General features: G+C 37.9%; 1 protein-coding gene and 2 pseudogenes across 2 annotated transcripts in view; 2 read left to right on the forward strand and 1 right to left on the reverse strand.

The window, feature by feature from the left end:
- Positions 1-23,214, forward strand: part of LOC110585941 (zinc finger protein 33B) — a 47,003-nt gene that overhangs the window by 6,006 nt on the left and 17,783 nt on the right. Inside the window, exons 3-5 of one of the 2 annotated variants that reach the window (XM_044916456.1) lie at positions 8,241-8,385; positions 8,656-8,751; positions 17,768-17,794. In XM_044916456.1, coding sequence (XP_044772391.1) covers positions 8,241-8,385; positions 8,656-8,751; positions 17,768-17,794 — 268 coding nt within the window. The remainder of the gene's footprint in view (positions 1-8,240; positions 8,386-8,655; positions 8,752-17,767; positions 17,795-23,214) is intronic. The other variant, XM_021696079.2, reaches the window with a different exon arrangement.
- LOC110586065 lies at positions 2,074-2,659 on the reverse strand (annotated as a pseudogene).
- On the forward strand, positions 19,421-20,537 carry LOC110585978 (annotated as a pseudogene).

The raw sequence follows: 23,214 nt of genomic DNA on the forward strand, positions 1-23,214 counted from the left end.
CTTCTAACTAAAATACTCTGTATGTAACAATTGCAAGTATCAAGGGTATTTACTGGTTGATAATTGCTTGTTACAAAATTTGAAATAAAATACATTTACTGGATTGTTTTTTATGTTGCAGCTGCCCCTTGGCATCCAAAATAAGGATTTCCCATAAATAAAAGCTCCAAAGCAATTCATGTAGTGCTTAGTTTAGATCAGTGCTTTTTTTCTCATTATCACTTTTTTTCTTCCCCACCACCCCCACTCCCTGCAGTTGCACCATAGTATTAAAAACACTAAGTACCTGGGATTTATGCTTCAGAAAGACATCATTTGAGTAATTCCAAATAACATTCAGCTCTTCATGTAAAAAAGATGTTTTGTGGTCACAATCACTTCAAAAAGTAATTATCGGGGCGCCTGGGTGGCTCAGTCGGTTGAGCGACTGCCTTCGGCTCAGGTCATGATCCCGGGGTCCTGGGATCGAGTCCCGCGTCGCGCTCCCTGCTCTGCGGGTAGCCTGCTTCTCCCTCTCCCACTCCTTGTGTTCCCTCTCTCGCTGTGTCTCTCTCTGTCAAATAAATAAATAAAATCTTTAAAAAAAAAAAAAAAAAAAAGTAATTATCTCCTGACATGTCATGCTTTAGCAATTACAGAACCATGGTTTTAACACCTGGCAATTTATAAGTTAGTCAAACGTGAAATGCTAAAAGATGTGAACAGCTGTTCTCTCTACATTTGGAGTGCTGCAAAATTCTGGGTTGACTTTATTTTTTTCAGGGAACATCATAAGCCAACGTTACAGCATATTGTCCTGAAGTACAAATCCAAGGAAGGTAATACCTTTCTTAAGTTACAAAACTGTAGCAAGTTAATACAGTACTCTTTAATACAATAAAATCCTTTTTTGTTGTTGTTGGAGTTATATGTTACTTTATAATTTTCATTCCAAAAATGTCATTTAAGTACCAAACGAAACACTTAATGGTGGTTTATAGCAGAGCAAGTTATTTTATACAAATTAATGTCTTTTAAAAGTACATAATTTTTTCTTTTTTTAAGATTTTACTCTTTTTTTTTAAGATTTTATTTATTCATTTGACAGAGAACACAGGCAGGGGGAGCGGCAGGGAGAGGGAGAAGCAGACTCCCCACAGAGCAGGGGCAGCCAACGCGGGACTCGATCCCAGGATCCCAGGATCATGACCTGAGCCAAAGGCAGACGCCCAACCTGCCTGAGTCACCCCGGTGCCCTAGATTTTACTTACTTGAGAGAGCGAGTACGAGCGAGTGTTCACAGAAGCAGGGGGGAAGGGCAGAGGCAGAGGGAGAAGCAGACTCCCTGCTAAGCCCGGAACCTTAGATGCGGCTTGATCCCAGGACCCTGAGATCATGACCTTAGCCAAAGGCAGACGTCTACCCAGCTGAGCCACCAGGTGCCCCTATAATTTCTTCTTTTAAAAAGCATTCCTTTTTTTTTTTTTTTTAAGATTTTATTTATTTATTTGAGAGAGAGAGAGAATGAGAGACAGAGAGCACGAGAGGGAAGAGGGTCAGAGGGAGAAGCAGACCCCCCGCTGAGCAGGGAGCCTGATGCGGGACTCGATCCCGGGACTCCAGGATCATGACCTGAGACGAAGGCAGTCGCTTAACCAACTGAGCCACCCAGGCGCCCCTAAAAAGCATTCCTTAATGCAAGCTCTTGAGGTTTACTGTATCAGGGTAATTATATGTATTTAGGTGGCTCAGCTTTGTTCTGGGGTTAGTCCAAAGCCAGGTAGAGTTCTAATGCGTGAAAAGCTTTACAATTCTACCTTAAAGGAGATTTAATATGCCAATATGATTTTCCAAGTACCTTTCAGAAATTGTTAAATTTTCACATAAATACTAGAATCCTCAGAAATTAGATGGTTATTTCAAACAATACTTTTGGATGATCCCTTTTATTTAGAAACCCTACACCTCTTTGTTTTGATCAAAAGTCTTATAGCTTTCGTTCAGCTTATTAAAAAAAATCCTACCTAACATATAATTTTGTTTTTTAAATAACAAGTATATTGCCAGCTTGCAGAGATGTGGGGAGCAGGTGTGTCATATACCAGCTTTCATCCTCATTTCTTTTACAAACCCTGCCGCTGCCATCGATGTCTTTATGCTCCCTCTCACCGAAGCTGCCAAGTCTTCAATCTCAGCATTTAATTGATGTGTTACCCATTCTATTGTTTCTTGACCTTTGTTGGCATTTGAAGATACCATACTTGCCGTTGGTCCTTCAGGGTAACTGCTGAGACTGACTCCTTTCCCAGGGATTATGGCTTCTTGAGTCAAAACGGATTTTTCTAGGTCCAGAGGGTGTGGTTTGTATACAAACTATTGAAGCCATATTTGTAAATGAAATATTAGTAGATTTAAGTTCCATCGTTTTCTCTGCAGGATCAACTACAAAATATTCTTGCACAAATGTTTTAGTTCTTGCTGCAATATGAGATTTCACAATGGAAGGCAGTCCCCACTCTGTGCTGAGAAGTCTTTGGCTCTGCAGCCTTCCAGAGCGATCTATGTGACTGTCCAGTACATCACCTCCAACCACACTTGGGTCCATAGAGTTTGGGTATTTCTGCATTACAGCTGTTGTAACAGTTTCCAGTGGGTGGTCAAAGATGCGCTCTGAAGTCCAGATCTTCGTGGTGCCGGCCACTTGCATAATGTCTCTGGTGTTCACTTTTTTCTTTTTTTAAAGATTTATTTTATTTATCTGAGAGACAGAGAGAACACAAGTAGGAGGGGCAGAAGGAGGGAGAGAATCTCAAGCAGACCCACTGAGCACAGAGCCCATCATGGACCTGATCCCACCATGTTGAGATCATGATCTGAGCTGAAACCAGAAGTCGGATTTTGTTTTATTTTGTTGCTACTTCTTAGGTATTCATTCATATGTGAGGCCGTCTGTGCCTGGAGTTTCCTTCATGGGAAGATTTCTTTCTTTCTCTCTTTCTGTCTCTCTCTCGTTAAGGAAGCTCTGAGCCCAACATGGGGCTCGAACTCACAACCTTGAGATTGATATCTGATCTGTAACATGTCTTTGTGCATATATTAGTTGTAACTTGCTCTTTTGCTTTAAAAAAATGTAGATACTTAACTAATTTTTTTAAACTCTTTTCTAATACATACTATTAAGGATTTGTTTTTTTCTAAGCGTAACTTCTTAGCTGTGTCTCACAGGTTTTGGCATGTCATATTTTTGATAATTCACTTAAAAAATTCTCTAATCTAGGGGTACGTGGGTGGCTCAGTCGGTTAAGCGTCCAACTCTTGGTCTCGGCTCAGGTCATGGTCTCAGGGTCATGGGAATGAGCTGCGTGTTGTGCTCCATGCTTAATGGGGAGTCGGCTTGAGATTCTCTCTCTCCCTCTGCCCTTCCCCACCCCACTTGCAGGCATGTGGGCACACTCTCAAATAATAAATAAATTTAAAAAAAAATTCTCTAATCTCTATTTAGAAATATATCTCTTAAATATAACAAGAAATATATCTTTTAATCTGTAAACATTGTGAAATTTTCTAGTTAATCTTTTTCTTAACTGATTGTTATGTTAAACACTGCAAAAAGAATGTTCTCTGTATGATATCAGATCTTTCAAGTTGTTGAAATCTGCTTTGTGTCCCAGACTGTGGTCAATTTAAGAACAGAAGGTCTGTGTGAATCTGAAAAGTATATATATATTGCAGTTTGGGAGTGCATTTTCTCCTTTGAAGGTAATGTTTCATTTCTCTCTGGCTGCTTTTAAGGTTTGCCATTTATATTCAGTCTTTCTCTTAATTTTTAGTTCTCTTGTTGAAACTCTCCATCTGGCCATCTTTTTCCCTTTATCATTTTTTTTTTTTAAATTATAGTTGACACACAATGTTACAGTAGTTTCAGGTGTACAACATGGTGATTCAACAAGTCTTTTTCTGTATCATTTTAACATAGTTGTTAAATCTGCCAGATAATTCCAATGTTTGGAGCTCCCTGTGTCTTAAGCTTGAATTTTTGGAAAAAATATACTAGGCCATTCATTTGGCAAATAATTTTTGAACACCTTTCATGGACTGTTTTAAGTGTTTGGAGTATATACTGTGAACAAAATAATCTTTTCTGAACCTGTTTGGAACCTGGAGTGTTCTGGATGGACATGCTGAATTGCTTTCTTTTTTGCTTTCTGAATTACTCTTTTTTTTTTTTTAAGATTTTATTTATTTATTTGACAGAGACAGTGAGAGAGGGAACACAAGCAGGGGGAGCAGGAGAGGGAGAAGCAGGCCTCCTGCTGAGCAGGGAGCCTGATGCAGGGGCATGATCCCAGGATGCTGGGATCATGACCTGAGTCAAAGGCAGACACTTAACGACAGAGCCACCCAGGCGCCCCCACTTTCTGAATTACTCTTAATAGACTGTTGTGAATTGAGTTTGCCAGTGTTTTATTTAGAATATTTGTATCAAAATTAAATAGGAACTATTTTTGAACAATATTTTGTTACTAAGTTTGTAACAGTTCACAAATTTTTTTTTAGCGTGTATTTTAAGTTCCAAAAGTATTTTTTTTGTCCGTTCATTGAGGTAAGCTGCATATAACTTAAGTGTCAAGCTAGATGAATTTTTTTTTTTTTTTTTTTTTTTTTTAAAGATTTTATTTATTTATTTGAGACAGAGAGAATGAGAGAGAGAGAGCACATGAGAGGGGGGAGGGTCAGAGGGAGAAGCAGGCACCCCGCCGAGCAGGGAGCCTGATGCGGGACTCGATCCAGGGACTCCAGGATCATGACCTGAGCCGAAGGCAGTCGCTTAACCAACTGAGCCACCCAGGCGCCCAAGCTAGATGAATTTTTATTTGTGTGTGTATATGCGTGCGCACATGCTCACACACACACAGGCACCCCGCCCCCTTGTAATTACCACCCAGTATCCCAAAAGGTTCTCTGGTACTTCAAGTTCATCTTACTCTGAATCTGTTATCATTGATTAGCTTTGCTTGTATGTCTGGCTTCCACTCAGTACAGTATATGTGAGATTCATCTATTTTGCTGAGTGTATCAGTTTTTCTTTTTATTGCTATTATGTATTCCATTATGTAACTGTACTACAGTTTTATTTTTCCATTCTGTTGATGGGCTTTTGGACTGTCTCCAGGTTTTGGCTAATAAAACTGCTATGAACATTTCCTATAGGCCCTTTGGTTGACAAACACTCGTTCATGTTGGATATATAACTAGGAGAGGAATTAATACATATAGCTTTAGTAGAAATTCCCTATTATTATTATTTTTTAAGATTTTATTTATTTGAGAGAGAAAGAGCATGAGCATGAGCAAAGGGGAGAAGACAGATGGAGAAGCAGACTCCCCGCTGAGCAGGGAGCTCGATGCAGGACTCATTCCCAAGACCCTGAGATCATGACCTGAGCCGAAGGCAGATGCTTAACCGACTGAGCCACCCAGGTGCCCTAGAAATTCCCTATTATTTTCCCAAAGTGTATATACTTACTTACACTCCCACTGGCAAGGTGCTTCATATTCTGGCCACTATCTCTATTTGGTATTTTCTGACTTTTTCATTTTAGACATTCGAGTGTGTATGTCATTGTGGTTATCATGTGAGTTAGGATAGGGGAGGTGGTAGATACTAGGTAGGGGCATGAAGGAGCTTCTCAGTTTCAGGTCATGTTTTATTTCTTGATCTGAATGCTGGTTTTATGGGTGTGTTCACTGTGAAAATACATTGAGCCGTTTCTTCGCCAAAGTATACTTGTGTGTTGTTTTTGTATATATATATATATTTTTTTTTTTAAAGATTTTATTTATTTATTTGACAGAGACAGCGAGAGCAGGAACACAAGCAGGGGGAGTGGGAGAGGGAGAAGCAGGCTTCCTGCTGAGCCGGGAGCCCGATGTGGGACTCGATCCCAGGACCCTGGGATCATGACCTGAGCCGAAGGCAGTCGCTTAACCAACTGAGCCACCCAGGCGCCCTGTTTTTGTATATATTTATACTTCAACAAAAATTACAAAAATCACAGAGTTGACAATGACAAATTGTTTATCTGAAGAAGTCTCAAGGATATCAAGCTAAAACCAGGAGTCAAAATAAGATTAACTTTTTCATACATGAAGGTCAGAATTCTTCTCCATGTTTCCTTCCTTAATTTTTTTTTTTTTTAGAGAGAGTGAGCGCATATGTGCGAGCAGGGGAGGGGAAGAGGGAAAGGGAGAAAGAGAATCTCCAGCCGACTCCCGGTACAGCGTGGAGCCTGATGCAGGGCTCAATCCCACGACCCTGAGATCGTGACATGAGTCAAAATCAAGAGTCAGACGCTTAACCAACTGAGCCACCCAGGCGCCCCTAAATCGAACACATTCTAAATTTCACCATTAAGTGTAATATTTGCCGTAGGTATATGTTAAAATCCATTATCACACTGAGGAAATTTCTTTCTAGTTTGCCAAGAGTTTTTTGTTTGTTTGTTTTATCATGCTTTTGTGTATATACTCAGGTGATAATATCATCATGTGTTAGTTTTTAAAAGTATTTATTCTTACTTTTATTTCCCCTTCAGGCATTCCTTCATGGCCTGTTCTTTCTCTGTTATCCAGTTAAAAAGTGGTTTTTCCTCACTTTGCGTTCTTGATTATTTTCAGTCTCTTGCTTCTCTGAGAGCCTTCTGATTTATTGTTGGTGACGTCAGACACTACCAAATTATTAATGTTTCTCAAATCCTTATTTTCATTCTAGACCTACATATTATGTTTCATATTTAAGATATATCTTGTTAAAATACAGTATCTAATTTATTTTTTCCTTGCTTATTTTGTGATACTTGTGTTTATACAGATGTTTGTACATATACCTTGAGGAAACTTCTTTCTGCCAATAATTGGTGACCGTGTTCTATCACTCTCTTTCCTTTTATCAATTCCCTCTTTGCTTTACAGCTTTTGCTATAGTAATTTATGTAAGTGGTGGTTTTTGTCCGTTAGCGTTCCCTTTACCTTTTTGAGAGACTTGGTTCTATAAATAAAAACCTGGTCACATAATTTTAATATACACTCAGATCTCTTTGGCTCCCCTTTCTTTGAAACAGTGAGCCCTAAAGTAGAGGCATGCACTCTAGATGATATCCCAAATAATCCAGTTGGTATCTTCTATGTGTTCTACAGGTATTTCAAGTGTAACAGTTCCAAAATCTTCCCTTCTCATTTTCTACACATTCTAGTTATGGTCTCTAAATTGAAGACTTAGAACCTAGAATGTGTATTGCAGTGAAATAAAATATTAAGCTGTCTTTTCACTTTTTAAAATTGAGGGAAAAAATTAAAATTTTTCACAAAATATATCGATAGTTTATTTCTATAATTCATAAATATAAACTTCTTTAGTACTCAAAAATATTCTTTAAGGTTGAAAGTGATCACATACTTTGGAGACTTGGTCTAAAATTACTCTGTAATCCATTCCATGACTTACTTTCTTCATGGCCCTTTCTGTCATCACAGCTGCAGGCTGTATTCTCAATGTTTTCTGTACTGTTTGCCCTCTATTCATTTCCCAAATGTGTTGGAGGAGCCCTGCCTTTGCTTGTACCATGGCACCGTGTTCATGAAGAGCACGGTATTACTATTTCTCAATCAGCTGTTCTTCTTCAGTGAAGCTCAAAATAAAACTGATTTTGTTCCTCATTTATTTTAGTCTATCTGCTGTGTACTTTCACCTTAGCAATTATAACATACTACTGCATGTTTTCTTACCAAATTGTATGCTACTTGACTACAAGAATAATTTTATTAATCTTAGCATTTCTAAGAACTAGAATGGTTCCAGATACATTGTGGGATTTGATAATTTTTTACATGAATAATACCTTAAGGCAATGGCATAATATTTTTTTTTTTAAAGATTTCATTTATTTATTTGACAGAGAGAGAGACAGCGAGAGAGAGAACACAAGCAGGGGGAGTGGGAGAGGGAGAAGCAGGCTTCCCGCGGAGCAGGGAGCCCGATGTGGGGCTCGATCCCAGGACCCTGGGATCATGACCTGAGCCGAAGGCAGACACTTAACGACTGAGCCACCCAGGCGCCCCCTGGCATAATATTTCTGTTAGGATTTCTCATCTTCCCTCAAAGTGTAAAACCAAACAAATGTTCTGCAGACTATTTTGGTAATCATGGTAAGGATTGGTTCCCATACAGCTTTTTCCATGTCACCCAATTCTGAACATTTCAGATTGAACAGAAATTCCAGGGATCAGTATCATTTAAGGATGTGACTGTGGGCTTCACCCAGGAAGAGTGGCAGCACCTGGACCCAGCTCAGAGGTCCTTGTATAGAGATGTGATGCTGGAGAACTACAGTAACCTTGTCTCACTGGGTAAGGTCTGTTTTTTTGTAATTCTAAATAACATGTTTTAATTCTTTTAGTTATGAAGCATGTAGACACTGTAGAGTTTAATGATTTTTTATATTGCAACCAGGAATCAGTGTTGATCTCTTTTGGGCACCAGGAAGATATTTGTGTTTACCTCTCCAGTGAAATGTTCAATAGCATCTTCATTGAGCAGCTCTGGAAGCTTGCTTCTCTTTCAGAGGCCCTGCAGGCTAGGCCTTCTGGTCTGAATCCTAAATTGTTTTGCTTTGACAGGGTATTGTGTTACCAAACCAGAGGTGATCTTCAGGCTAGAGCAAGGAGAGGAGCCATGGATATTGGAGGAAGAATTCCCAAGCCAGAGCTTTCCAGGTGAGTTAATGGATACTGCACAGATGAACGTCAGGGGATTTATTATTTTCCCACGATTAATCCAGAGGTTGACAACTTTAAGATGTTTTTTCAAGAATATCTCTTTAGAAGTCTTAATCCTTGGAAGTGACTGGGAATACTGGTTTTTGAACCAGATGTCCAGATACCACTCTTAAAAGAAATGTTCTTTTTGATTCACTTTGTATTTACCATTCTTAATTTGTCAACAGACCAGTCTTTGCCTACCTCATCTTTACTGTTGTTTTTCTTCATTCCTTTGTTTCTCAAAGCAGTTTTCAGTTGCCTACCTTACCTCCATTGCTCTGCATTCCTGCCATCATTAGGCATTCTTTCATATGCTCATTTTTTGACTCAAATAATTTTTTTTTTTTTTTAAGATTTTATTTTTATTTATTCATGAGAGACAGAGAGAGAAGCAGAGGGAGAAGCAGGCTCCCAAGGAGCAGGGAGCCCGATGTGGGACTCGATCCCAGGACTCCGGGATCATGACCTGAGCTGAAGGCAGACGCTTAACCATCTGAGCCACCCAGGCGCCCCGACTCAAATAATTTTTAAGTAGTTGCTATTATCTAAATGCTATCGTAGTGAAAGAAATGTGTCGAATTTATACAAGTAGCAGTAGTGACCAACAAATATATGAAAACATGGTCAACATTACTAAACATCAGGGAAATGCAAATCAAAACCACACATCACACTATTTAGAATGGCTAGCACCAAGAAGACAAGAGATAACAAGTGTTGGCAAGGATGTGGAGAAAAAGGAGCCCTTGTGCACTGTTGGCAGTGATGTAAATTTGTTCAACTACTATGGAAAACAGTATAGAGATTCCTCAAAAAGTAAAATATAAAATTATCCTATGATCCAGCAGTTCCACTTGGGAAGACACCCAAAGGAAATGAAAACAGGTTATCAAAGAGAGAATATGCACGCTGATGTTTATCACAGCGTGATTCACAATAGCCAGATATGGAAACAACCTAACTGCCCGTCAGTGGATAAATAGGTAATTAAAATAGGTATGTGTAAATAATAGAATATTATTCAGCCATGAGAGAGGAGGACATTCTGCCACTTGTGAAATGGATGAACCTTGAGTGCATTATGCTAACTGAGATAAATTTGACAGAGAAGGGCAAATACCATGTGGTGTCACTTGTATCTGGAATCTAGAAAAGCCAAACTTGTTATAAACATGAGTAATGTAGTGTTACCAGGGGGTGGGGGATGTGGGAAAAGAGAGATGTTGTTTAAGGGTATAAAAGTGTAATGAGTACATAAGCCCTAGTGATCTAATATAGCATATAGTGAATATAGACAGTATTGTATTATAATAATCAAACTTGCTGAGGCACTAGAACTTAATTATTCTAATCACTAATAAGAAATGGTAACTATGTAACAGAATAGGGGTGCTAATTATTGGTACAGTGGCAATTACATGGCATATAAATGTATCAAATTAACAGGTTGTACACTGTAAATTTATACAGTTATATTGTCAAATATAAACTAAAAAGGTAGCACTAAAATCAGATACTTAAGTGTATTAAAGCTCTGTAGTGGTAAAAATTATCCTAGAAATGAGAGCAGAGTTAAATTGTGCTACTCCAAGAAGAGTAGTTAGGGGAAACCTTAAAGAGATCACCATTAGAGCAGAATTTGAATGAAATGATTGTGTGAGCTGTGAGGATCCTGCCTCTTCTCAGCAGGGGTAATAGCAACTGCTAAGCCAATGAGTAGGAATGTGCTTGGTGTTTCTTGGGAAATAGCAAAAAAAAGTCACAGTGGCCAAAGGGGAATGATTGATGGGAAGTGGGGACAGGAAATGATGTCAGGCAGCTATGGTCCAAAAGATGAATATCATAAATCTTACTAAAGATTTTATTTTTATTCTTACTACTGTATTTTGGTAAACAAGCAACGTCTGATTTATGTTTATAAGATCTTTCTCACCTCTATAGAGAAAATATTGGAAAGAACATAAGCACTTAAGAGAGTTCGCTAGTAGTTTTCCTGAAGGGCAGTTATGGTATTTTGTCAAAATTGGGGAGATATGGAGGTAATGAGAAGAGGCTGGATTCTCTCTGTATTTGGAATAACTAAAGAACTAACATCTGTATTGGGGCGCCTGGGTGGCTTAGTTGGTTAAGCGTCTGCCTTTGGCTCAAGTCATGATCCCAGGGTCCAGCAGGAGCTGGGCTTCCTGCTCAGCGGGAAGTCTGCTTCTCGCCCTTCCTCTCCCTCTGCCCCTCTCCCCCTGCTCATGTTCTCTCTATCTCTGTCTCAAATAAATAAATAAAATTAAAAAAAATAAAACTAATCATCAGTATCATCAGAGTAACAAAAAGGGAAGAGATGATGGCACTTGAAGTATTTAAAGGAATAATGATTGAAAACTTCCCAAATTTGGCAAAAGACATAAAAATACTCATTGAAGAATCTGAGTGAACTCTAAGTGAGATAAATCCAAAGATATCCATACTAATGGCATGTCATGATTAAATTTCTGAAAACAAAAGAGAAAAAATTTTGAAACTAGAGAGAAACAACTCATTTTTTTTGGAAATGATAGTGGATTTGTCATCTGAAACCATGGAGGCTAGAAGGAAATAATACATTTTTTTCCAAGTACTGAAAGAAAAGAACTTTCAAACAAAACTTGTTTGGCTTGTGAAAATATATTCATGAAAGAAGGACAACTGAAGGTATCATACAAAGGAAAACAAAGAGAAAATGTTGTTAGCAAACTTATCTTTTAAAAACGCCTAGAGGAGGTTCTTTAAATAGAAAGGAAATAACACAAGAAAGCTTGGAACTTCAAAAAAGAAAGAACATTGGAAGTAGCAAAAAATAAGGGTAAATATGAGAACGGAGTTTCCTTCTCAGGAGTTTCTGAAATCATATTTGTTGGAGCAAAATTTAGAATATCATATGATTTGATGTTCTACATGTGGAGGAAATGATATATTTATAAGATAGAATACAGGGATTTAATTGAAATTACAGTGTTACATTCCATTGAAGTCAATGGTAAAATGTTAATCCAGGAAGATTGTAATAAATTATATATGTGCATTTTACCTAGAAATGGACTCGAATACCTAGAAGAACCACTAAAAAACTATACAAGGTGGTACACTTAGAAATATTGTAAGTAAATGAAGGTGGAATCTTTAAAAAGATGTTCAAGTAATCAGTAAGAAAATAAATTAGGAACAAATGAATGAGAAACTGAGAAAACAACAGAAAAATAAAACAGCAGACTTAAACCTTGGTATAGCAATATCTACTATAAATGTAAATGATCTAAACACACCAATTCAGGTATAGACTGGCAGACTGGATAAAACAAAAAACATGAGGCAGAAATATGTTATCTACAAAGAAATTCACTTCAAATACAACATAGTGAGGTTGATGGGTAATAGAAAAAGATACACTATGCAAACATTAATGAAAACAAAAACAAGATTGACTCCATTAATATCAGATAAAGTAGTCTTGAGAGCAAAGGAAATTATTAGAGAAAAAGCAGTATTCCAACGAAAAAGACTGATCCAAAATGTGACCCCACCAAACAAAAAAAAAGAACCTCATAGTATACAAATCAAAACTGATTGAGCTGAGAGGAGAAATAAACAAATTTTCCATTATATTTGGGGAATTCAGCACCTTACTCTCAGCAATTGGTAGAACTTCTAGATAGCAGATGTAAATTAACAGATATAGAAGAAATGAACAGCACCATCAACCAGCAAGATTGAACGAACGTTTGTAGAATACTACCTAAAAACAAGGTATGCATTCTTCTCAAGTGCCTATGGAACATTCAGTAAGATACAACATATCATGGGCCATAAACAAACCTTAGTAAATTCAGCAGAACTGAAACCATGCTATGTTCTCTGAGCACAAGGAAATCAAACTGTGAATCAGTAATAGAAAGTCGGTAGAAAAATATCCAAACCCTTCAGAATTAAACAAGACACATGTAAGTAAAGCATGAATCAAAGAAGGCTGAAAGGAAATTTTAAAAATACATAGAACTGAATGAAAAAATATACCAATTTATGTGGGAAGCAGCCAAAGCAGTGGTGTTAGGGAAATTTATAGGACTAAATGCTAACATTGGATAAGATGAAAGGTCTCAAATCCATAATTAATTTTCTACCTTAAGAGACTGCGAAAGGGCAAAGTAAACCCACAGCAAATAGGAAGAAAATAAAGCAGAAATCAATGAGTTGAAAATAGGAAAACAATAGAGAAACCTACTGAAACACAAAGCCAGTTCTTAGGGAAAAAAATCAATAAAATTTATAAACCTAGCAATCTTCAATACACACACGCACAACAAACCACCAATATCAGGAAAGAAATGGGGGATATCACTTCGGCATTCATTAACAGGAGGATAATTTAAACGTTATGCTCTTAATTTGATGGTTGAGAAGAGATGGATCAATTCTTTAGAAATTCCAAGCTACCAAAACTCAAGATGACATGGATAATTTGAAGGCTCTGTGGATTTTCATAGATGACATAGATAATTTGAATTAAATTTAATTTAAAATAAAGAGATAAAATCTCTTACAGATGTTTTCACCATAGAAGACTACCAAACATGTAAACATTTATGGAGGAATTAATAATGATCTTACACAATGTCCTCCAGAAAAATAAAAAGCATGGAACACTTCGTAACAGGTTTTTTTGTTATCCTGATACCAAAACCATACGATAACAGTACAGGAAACAATAATGAATCTGTAGACCTATATCTCCCATAAATTTACTAGCAAAATTTCTTAACAAAATATTAGCAAATAGAAGCCAGCCATGTATAAAAAGAACCATGACCAAGTGGGATATATACCAGGTATGCGAGAGGGGTTCAACATTCAAAAACCGGTCAGTGTAATCCACCGTAGGCTAACAAAGATGCTATTATACATAGAATTGCTTTATTTTCTTTCAGATTGTTTATTGTAGGTATGTAGAAACACACTTGATTTTGGGGTGGTTGTATTATAGCCTGCAACTTGTCTGATTTCATACATTACCTATAGTAGCTTTCTTGTAGATTCCTTAGGATGATTAGTAGTTAGAGGGCACCTTCCTTACTCTTTTTAATCTCAAAAGTAGATGGTGACTTTATAAGAAAGAAAAACTACAGACAAATGTTTCTTATGAATATAGATGCAGAAGTCCAAATAAAATCCAACCATATATAAAAAGCATTACATACCATGGCCAAGTACGATTGATTCCAAACATGCAAGGCTCATTTACCATTCAGATCAATTAATATAATCCACTCCATCAGGCCGCAGAAAGAAAAATAATTATATGATCCTATCAATTGATTCAGAAAAAGCATTTGACAGAATCCAACACCCATTCATGATTAAAACTCAGCAAACTAGTTATAGAGAATTTCCTCAACTTCATAAAAAGCAATAACAAAAAATCTGTTAGCCTCATACGTAATAAAGAAGAACTGGATACTTTCTCCCTAAGGTCAGGCGCAAGAATGTCCAGTTTTGCCACTCTTATTTGACATCTGACTAGAAGATGTCCTGGAAATAAAACTTTTTTTTTTGAAGAGATTTGATTGTCTAAGAATCCTAGAAGAGTGGCACACTCCTACCACAAAGTAGTCATTTATAGCAAGACAAGCTTAATATTCAAAAGTCCTTTGCCTTGTTAATATTTTAGTTATAGCTGTCTTTTTATTGTTGCGTTTTAAGAGTTATTTACATATTCTGTATACCAGTCCTAATTAGATATATAGTTTGCAAATATTTTCTCCCATTTCTGGGTTGTCATTTTACTATTTGGGTTGTGTGCTCTGCAGCAAGAGTTTTTTGTTACATGAAGTACAGTTCTACTTTTGTCACTTGTGGTTTGGTATTGTATCTAATATCAGTTGTTGAAAAGGATTTTTTTTCTTTGCATCTTTATTGAAAATGCATTGAACATAAACAGATGTATTTCTGTATTCCCAGTTTAATTGCATAGATCTATAGGATTGTCCTTATGCCAGTACCGCATTGCCAGTCTTGATTACTATAGCTTTGTGGGGTTTTTTAAAGATTTTTATTTATTTGTTTGAAAAAGAGAGAACATGCGCGGGGGGGGAGAAGCAGAGGGAGAGGGAGAAGCAGACTCCCTGCTGAGCAGAGAGTCCAATGTGGGGCTTGAGCCCGGGACCCGGACATCATGACCTGAGCTGAAACTGAGTCGGATGCCCATCCGATTGAGCCACCCAGGCACCCATACAATTAATTTTTATATGTTGATCTTGTACCCTGTAACCTTACTGAATTCATTTATTAGTTTTAGTAGTATTTTATTGGATTCTTTAAGTTCTATGTACAAGATTGTGTCAACTGCAACTACAGGTAGTTTTTGTTTTTTGTTTTTAATTCAGTTAGCAAACATACAGTACATCATTAGTTTCAGATTTAGTGTTCAGTACAGATAGTTTTATTTTTTTTTTCCAACCTGTATTTTTTTTTTTTCCTGGCTAGAACTATCTGTATGAGTGGTGAGAGTAGATTCTTGTCTTGTTCTTGATTTTAGAGGGAAAGCATTCCATTTTGCACCATTTATCGTGTTGTTATTTGTGGGCTTTTCATAGATGTCTTTTAAAAGATTGAAGGAGTTTATTTCTGTTTCTCGTCTGTTGATTGTTTTTATTAAGAAAGGATCTTAGAGGGGCGCCTGGGTGGCTCAGCCATTAAGCGTCTGCCTTTGGCTCAGGTCATGATCATCAGGGTCCTGGGATCAAGCCCCACATCGGGCTCTCTGCTCGGCGGGAAGCCTGCTTCTCCCTCTCCCACTCCCCCTGCTTGTGTTCCCTGTCTCGCTGTGTCTCCTCTGCTAAATAAATAAAATCTTAAAAAAAAAAAAAGAAAGGGTCTTAGATTTTGTCATACACTTTTTCTGTGTGTATTGAGATGATCAGGCAGTTATTGTCCTGTTTTTTTCCTACTTACATAGGCTATTAATTGATTTTCTTTTTGGGGGGGAGGGGGTTGTTGAAACATCATACACATGCTAAAATATGAGACTCAGATTTGTTAGTTGAGTTCTAGGTTGTTGAGTTCTTTAGAGCAGGGAATTCATCTCCGTCACCTTTATAAACCTCAGAGCCAGTCATACACCAAGTATTCAACAAACATACTTGAACTAATAGTGCAGTTTAAAGCTATTTTCTGTCTGCTTAATTGCTGTGTATTCATTAAAACCAAATTCTGTTACTAGACAGCTTCTTGGAGAACGTGTAATTAAAGAGTGTAGTAGAGTTTTCATACGAATAGAATGTGTATCTTACCAGCTGTGGTCTGTATGCTCTCTTACACTGCCTGAATCTGTACTCTGTATTAATTTTCAGCTGAGCCCTTCATGCTTTGAGGCAGGGAAAAAAGAATATGGAGGTGGCACTGGAGGAGTTGTCTTTATGTGATCTTTGACAATTACATGCAGAATATCCAAGAAGAAAGTTTATAATTTATAAATATTGGGAACATTTTGTGACTCTACCAATTTTAATAGTGTTGCTGGAGTGCAAATGGTACCATGCTGTAGAAGTGGCTGTAATTACCATATGACCTATTAATTTAAACAGAACAAAACAAAATGTTCCTTTATAAGTCTTCCTAAAGACTTTTTTTTTTAAGTTAGGCATATAATTTTATTGTATTGTTTTCTTTTCACTAGAGACATTTATTTGTATCTATTTTCTTTTGTTTTTTTTTAGTTGAGGTGTCCTTGACTTATACTAGTTTCAGGTGTGTAACATTGATTAAATATTTGCATATACTGTAAAATGATCATACCAATAAATCTGGCTAACATCTGTCACCATACATAGTTACAGATTTTTTTTGTATGTGATGAGAGCTTTTGAGATCCACTTCTTAGCAACTTTTAAATATGCAGTGTACTATTAACTGTAGTCACCACGTTGTACATTACATCCCATGATTTATTTTTTATGACTGGAAGTTTGTACCATTTGATTCCCTTTACCATTTTGCCCAGCCCCAAACCCACACCTCTGGCAGCCACCAGTGTGTTCCCTGTATCTATCAGATCATTGTGTTGTGTTTGCATTTTTCAGTTTCTACATATAAGTGACATCATTATTGAGATCATTACGATGTTTTCTTCCTCTGTCTGACTCATATCCCTTTGCACAATGCCTTCAAGGTCCATCTGTGTTGTCCCCAGATGGCAAGATTTCATTAATTTTTATGGCTGAGGGGCACCTGGGTGGCTCAGTTGTTAAGTGTCTGCCTTTGGCTCGGGTCATGATCCCAGGGTCCTGGGATTGAGCCCTGTATCGGGCTCCTTGCTCAGTGGGAAGCGTGCTTCTCCTTCTCCCACTCCCCCTGTTTGTGTTCCTTCTCTCGCTTTCTCTCTGTCAGATAAATAAAATGTTTAAGGGCGCCTGGGTGGCTCAGTTGGTTAAGCGACTGCCTTCGGCTCAGGTCATGATCCTGGAGTCCCAGGATCGAGTCCCGCATCGGGCTCCCTGCTCAGCAGGGAGCCTGCTTCTCCCTCTGACCCGCCCCCCCTCTCATGTGCTCTCTGTCTCTCTCATTCTCTCTGTCTCAAATAAATAAATAAAATCTTTAAAAAAAAATAAATAAATAAAATAAAATGTTTAAAAAAAAATTTTTTTATGGCTGAATAATATTCCACACACATACACCATATGTATATATATATGTGTGTATATAATGTATAAAATATATACACATATATGTAAAATATATATAATATAGTATACAATATATAAAATACATATAGTATATATAATGTATGTAGGTTAATATATAAAATTTATATATTATAAATATATATAAATACTTATGTATTTATATATATTTACATTTATATATATAGTATATACAGTAAATTATATATACTTAATATATATTTATATATTTTTTCTTTGTTTTCCTTATTTATATAATGTTGCAGTGAACAAAGGTGCTTATATCTTTTCAGGTTAGTGTTTTCATTTTCTTCAGATAAATACCCAGAAGTGGAATTGCTGGATCATATGATAGTTTTATTTTTAATATTTTGAGGAACTTCCATATTGTGTTCTATAATGGCTGCACGATTTACATTCCCATGAACAGTGCACAAGGGTTTCCTTTTCTTCACATCTTTGTAAACTTGTTATGTCTAGTCTTTTTGATAATAGTCATTGTAATAAATGTGAAGTGCTGTCTCGTGGTTTTGATTTGCATCTCCCTGGTGATGAGTGATGTAGAGTACCTTTTCATGTACCTATTAGCCATCTGTATGTCTTCTTTGGAAAAATGTCTTGTTCATGTCCTCCTCCCATTTTAAATCAGATTTGTATTTTTCCAATTGATAATATTAGTTCTGTCTTGGATATTAACCACTTGTCAGACAGATGGTTGCAATATTTTCTCCCATTCAGTGGGTTGTCATTTGGTTTTGTTGTTGGTCTCCTTTGCAGTGCAGAAGCTTTTTAGTTTGATGTAGTCCCATGTGTTTATTTTTACTTTTGTTGCCTTTGCTTATGGGGTCAAATCCAAAACATCACTGATGTCAAGGAGCTTACTGCCTATGTGTTTTTCTAGGACTTTTATAGTTTTAGGTTTTGTGTTCAAGTCTTCAATCCATTTTGAATTAGATTTTGTGTATGGTGTAAGATAGTGGTTCAGTTTGATTCTTTTGCACGTGGCTGTCCAGTTTTCTTAACACCACTTATTGAAGTGGTGACCATCCTTTCTCCATTGTATATGCTTGGCTCCTTTGTTGTAGATTAGTTGGCATATAAGTGGGTTTATTGCTAGGCTATCTATTCTGCTCCATTGATCTGTGTGTCTGGTTTTATGCCACTATCATACTGTTTTGATTACAGTAGCTTGGTAGTATAGTTTGAAATCAGCAAGCATGGTACCTTCAGCTTCGTTGTCCTTCTCAAGATTGCTTCGGCTATTCAGGATCTTTTGTGGTTCTACACAGATTTTAGTATTATTTCTTTTAGTGTGAAAATTGCTATTGGTATTTTCATAGGGATTGCACTGAATCTGTACATTGCTTTGGGTAGTAAGGACATTTTAATAATGATAATTCTTCCAATCCATGAGTATAGTATATGTTCCCAGTTGTTCCTGTTGTCTTCCATTTCTGTCATCGGTGTTTCATTATTTGGAATACAGATCTTTTATCTTCTTGGTTAAGTTTATTCCTAGGCATTTTATTCTTTTTGGTGCAATTGTAAACTGTAAGTGTTCTCTTAATTTTGTCTCTATTACTTCGTTATTATTATATAGAAATGCAACAGGTGTCTGTATATTGGGGCAGAGGTGGGGGCAAGGATGCAGCAGCGTCAGTGCGCTGGCTGACCTGGGACCCGGGACGGGAGAGAGATTAGGGGCTTCTGTGGGCTAAGGTGCCTCGGTCAGAGGCAGCAGCGCCTGGCGGCGCTCCTGAAGCCTGAAGGTGGAAGAGGACCGGGGCCCAGGTTGATGTGAGAGGCAGAGGAGAACCTCAGAGGGAGGGAATAGGTGCAGGGAGGTCCCAGGTGAGCGGAGGACTACGTGCTCAGCCTCCTGTGGTGGGCTGGTGGAACGTGACCCGCAAGTCCGGCGCATGCCGCTGTGTGGGAGCGGGGTCCAGGCCTCCTTGGAGCGGAGTGGAGTGGGCACTTGACCCCATGAAGCAGGAGGGAAGCGGGAGGGAGGGCCTCGCGTCAACAGCCCTGGGGGCTGGGGCCGGCGGTGGGGGCGGGGGGTGGGGGGAGTACCCGTGCGCACCTGGAGAGGCGGGAGGCGTGGAAGCAGGCGGGGGGTGGCAGGAGCGCGCGGGGGGGGGGCCAGGCAGCCTGGGCGGCGGGCCTGCCTGTGGTGGACCGCAGTGGTGGCCCCGCGGCATCCACGGCCGTGTGGCCCCTGGTGGTGCTGCTGCTGGGCTCGGTGTGCTGCGGTTTGGCTCGGCAAATAGTTGACATTACCAGATCTGTAGAACACACGGCTTGCAATGAAACGTTGTCATCCTATGTTTGCCAATAATGTGGGTGCAACAAACATTAATGAAATGTATGTAAAGTGGAAATTTAGAGAAAAAGACATTTTGATGGAGCTGTATAAAGGACCACTCAACGGGGATAAGTTTAAGAGGACCAAAATCTCACAAGGATTGTTTAATGACTTTGCCTCTTTGAGGATGGATAAGAAAGAGGCTGTCATAGGAAACTACACTTGTGAGGTAACAGAATTAAGCAGAGAAGGGGAAATCATAGAATTAAAATATTATATTGTTTCATGGTTTTCTCCAAATGAAAACATCCTCGTTATTTTCCCAATTTTGGCTGTCCTTCTGTCTTGGGGACAGTTTGGTATTGTGACACTAAAATATAAATCCAGTCTTAAAAGGAGAAGACCATTATTTTATTTGTTGGACTAGTGCTCACCAAAGTTGTCATTTTGTCCCAAGTGTATATTCAATAAGGAATGCTGTGGACTTGGTTTAATTATAATTCCTACAGTGATACTGATCCTTCAGGTAGTGGGCTGTGTGCTCTCTATGGTTGGACTAAGCCTCTGTGTCTCAGAGTGTACCCCAGTGCATGGCCTTCTTTCTGATTTCAGCTTTCGGTGTTACAGCTCTAGCAGAATTACTTGGATTAATTTATATGAAGCTTCTTGCTTACAATCAGAAGACTATACAATCTCCTAGGAAAGCTGTAGAGGAAACCCTTAATGAGTAACTGACATGAAATGATGGACTCTAATTTGGAAAGTAGTAAGATATGAAAGGAATACAATTGTGTTTAAGCACCATGGCCTTGATTCACTGTTCAGGCGAACAAAACAAGAAAAATAACTAGTTCTCATCTGTGGGAGAAAGTAAATCATTGACCCTTAAATGATTGTTAGTTCTAAGTTTTTATTCAAAGCATCTGTAATTTAGTTAATAAAAGAATTATCTCTGTTGTGTGCCCCCCCCAAAAGATTTCTGTATGTTGATTTTTTTGCAGTTTGACCTAATATATTTGTCAGTTCTAATACTTTTTTGGTGGAGTCTTGATGATTTTGTATATATAGTATGTCTTCTCCAACTAGTGACAATTTTACTTCTTTACCAATTTGAATACCTTTTATTTATTTATTTTTTGTTGTTGTCTGATTGCTGCGGCTAGGACTTCCATTACTGTGTTGAATAAAAGTAGTAAGAATGGACATCCTTGTCTTGTTCCTGTTCTTAGAGGGAAAGTTTTTCACTATTGAGTATGATGTTAGCTGTGGGTTTTTCATATATGGCCTTTATTATGTTGAAGTATGTTCCCTTTAACCCCACTCTCTTGAAAGATGACCTTATGATTTTTATCCTTTATTTTGTTCATGTTGTATATCACATTGATTGATTTGTGGATGTTGAACCATCCTTGTGTCCTGTAAGAAATCCACATCATTATGGTGTATGATCCTTTTCATGTATTGTTGAATTCAGTTTGCTAATATTTTGTTTAGGTTTTTTGCATCTTTGTTCAGCAGGGATATTGTCCTGTAATTTTCTGTTCTTGTAACATCATGCTCAGGTTTGGTATGAGGATAATGCTGGCCTTATAATATGAGTTTGGAAATGATCCCTCCTCTTCTATTTTTTTGGTAGAGTTTGAGAATGGTATTCTATTTTAAATGATTTGTAGAGGGGCGCCTGGGTGGCTCAGTTGGTTAAGCGTCTGCCTTCATCTCAGGTTATGATCCAGGGGTCCTAGGATCGAGCCCTGCATCGGGCTCCCTGCTCAGCGGGAGCCTGCTTCTCCCTCTCCCTCTGCTCCTGCTCTCTCTCCCTCTCTCTCTGCTGCTGTACTTGTGCTCTCTCTTAAATGAATAAAATCCTTAAAATAAATAAATAAATGATTTGTAGAATTCACCAGTGAAGCTGTTTGGTCCTGGGCTTTATTTGCGGGGGGGAGCATTATTTTGGGGGAGGCTTTCGTTTGCTGATTCAGTTTCCTTACTATTGATTGGTCTGTTACAGATTTTTTATTTCATCATGATTCAGTCTTGGTAGGCTCTGTTTTTTTTTTAAGATTTTATTATTATTATTATTATTTTTTAAAGATTTTATTTATTTATTTGAGACAGAATGAGAGAGAGAGAGAGCACATGAGAGGGGGGAGGGTCAGAGGGAGAAGCAGGCTCCCCACCGAGCAGGGAGCCTGATGTGGGACTCGATCCCGGGACTCCAGGATCATGACCTGAGCCGAAGGCAGTCACTTAACCGACTGAGCCACCCAGGCGCCCCAAGATTTTATTATTTTTTGACAGAGACACAGCGAGAGAGGGAACACAAACGGGGAGTGGGAGAGGGAGAAGCAGGCCTTCCGCTGAGCAGGGAGCCCGACGCGGGGCTCCATCCCAGGACCCTGGGATCATGACCTGAGCCGAAGGCAGACGCTTAACGACTGAGCCACTCAGGTGCCCCATAGGCTCTATTTTTTTATGAGATGTGTGCGCTTGTTCTAGATTGTCAAATTTGTTACAGTTGTTCATAGTGCTCTCATAAAATCCTTTGTATTTCTTTGGTATCAATTTTAACATCTTTTTCATTTCTGATTTAACTTATTTGAGTCCTCTTTTTCTTGGTGAGCCTAGTAAAAGTTTAATTAATTCTGTTTATCTTTTCAAAGAACCAGCTCTTAATTTTATTGATCTTTTCTGTTGTCTTTTTAGATAATATTTCATTTATTTCTGCTCTGATCATTATTATTTCCTTCCTTTTACTAATTTGGGCTTCATTTCTTCATCTTTTTCTAGTTCCTTGAGGTGTAAAGTCAGGTTTTTTGAGAATTTTCTGGTTTCTTAATGTATTTATCACTCTGAACTTCCTTCTTAGAACTGCTTTTGCTGTATCCTGTAAGTTTTGGTATATTGTTATTTCCATTTTCATTTGTCCAAGGTATGTTTTGATTTCTCTGTTGACTCAGTTTGTTCAGGAGCATGTTTAATCTGCACATATCTGTGAATTTTCTAGTTTCCTTCTGGTAATTAATTTCTAGTTTCATACCATTGTTGTCAGAGAATATTGGGTTTGAATCTACTTAAATTTGGTAGGATTTGTTTTTTGTCCTAATGTATGATCAATCCTTGAAAATTTTTCATGTGTATTGAGCATTTTTCTTTGTTTCTGGATGAAATGTTCTGTAAATGTCTGTAAAGTCCATCTGGTCTAATGGGACATTTAAAGCCAATGTCAAATATAAGTTGACAACTTAAGATTGAACACATTCTAAAGCTCTGTGTTTTTACTCTCCCCTCCTTATTTCATGGTTTTATGTCAAATCTTGTATCTTTTGATCTTATGTATCCCTTAATTAATAATTGTAGTTATGGCAAGTTTTTTGTACATAAAAGTTTCATACTACTGGGGCGCCTGGG

The sequence above is a fragment of the Neomonachus schauinslandi genome, chromosome 6, assembly GCF_002201575.2.
Source record: "Neomonachus schauinslandi chromosome 6, ASM220157v2, whole genome shotgun sequence".
Taxonomy (NCBI): domain Eukaryota; kingdom Metazoa; phylum Chordata; class Mammalia; order Carnivora; family Phocidae; genus Neomonachus; species Neomonachus schauinslandi.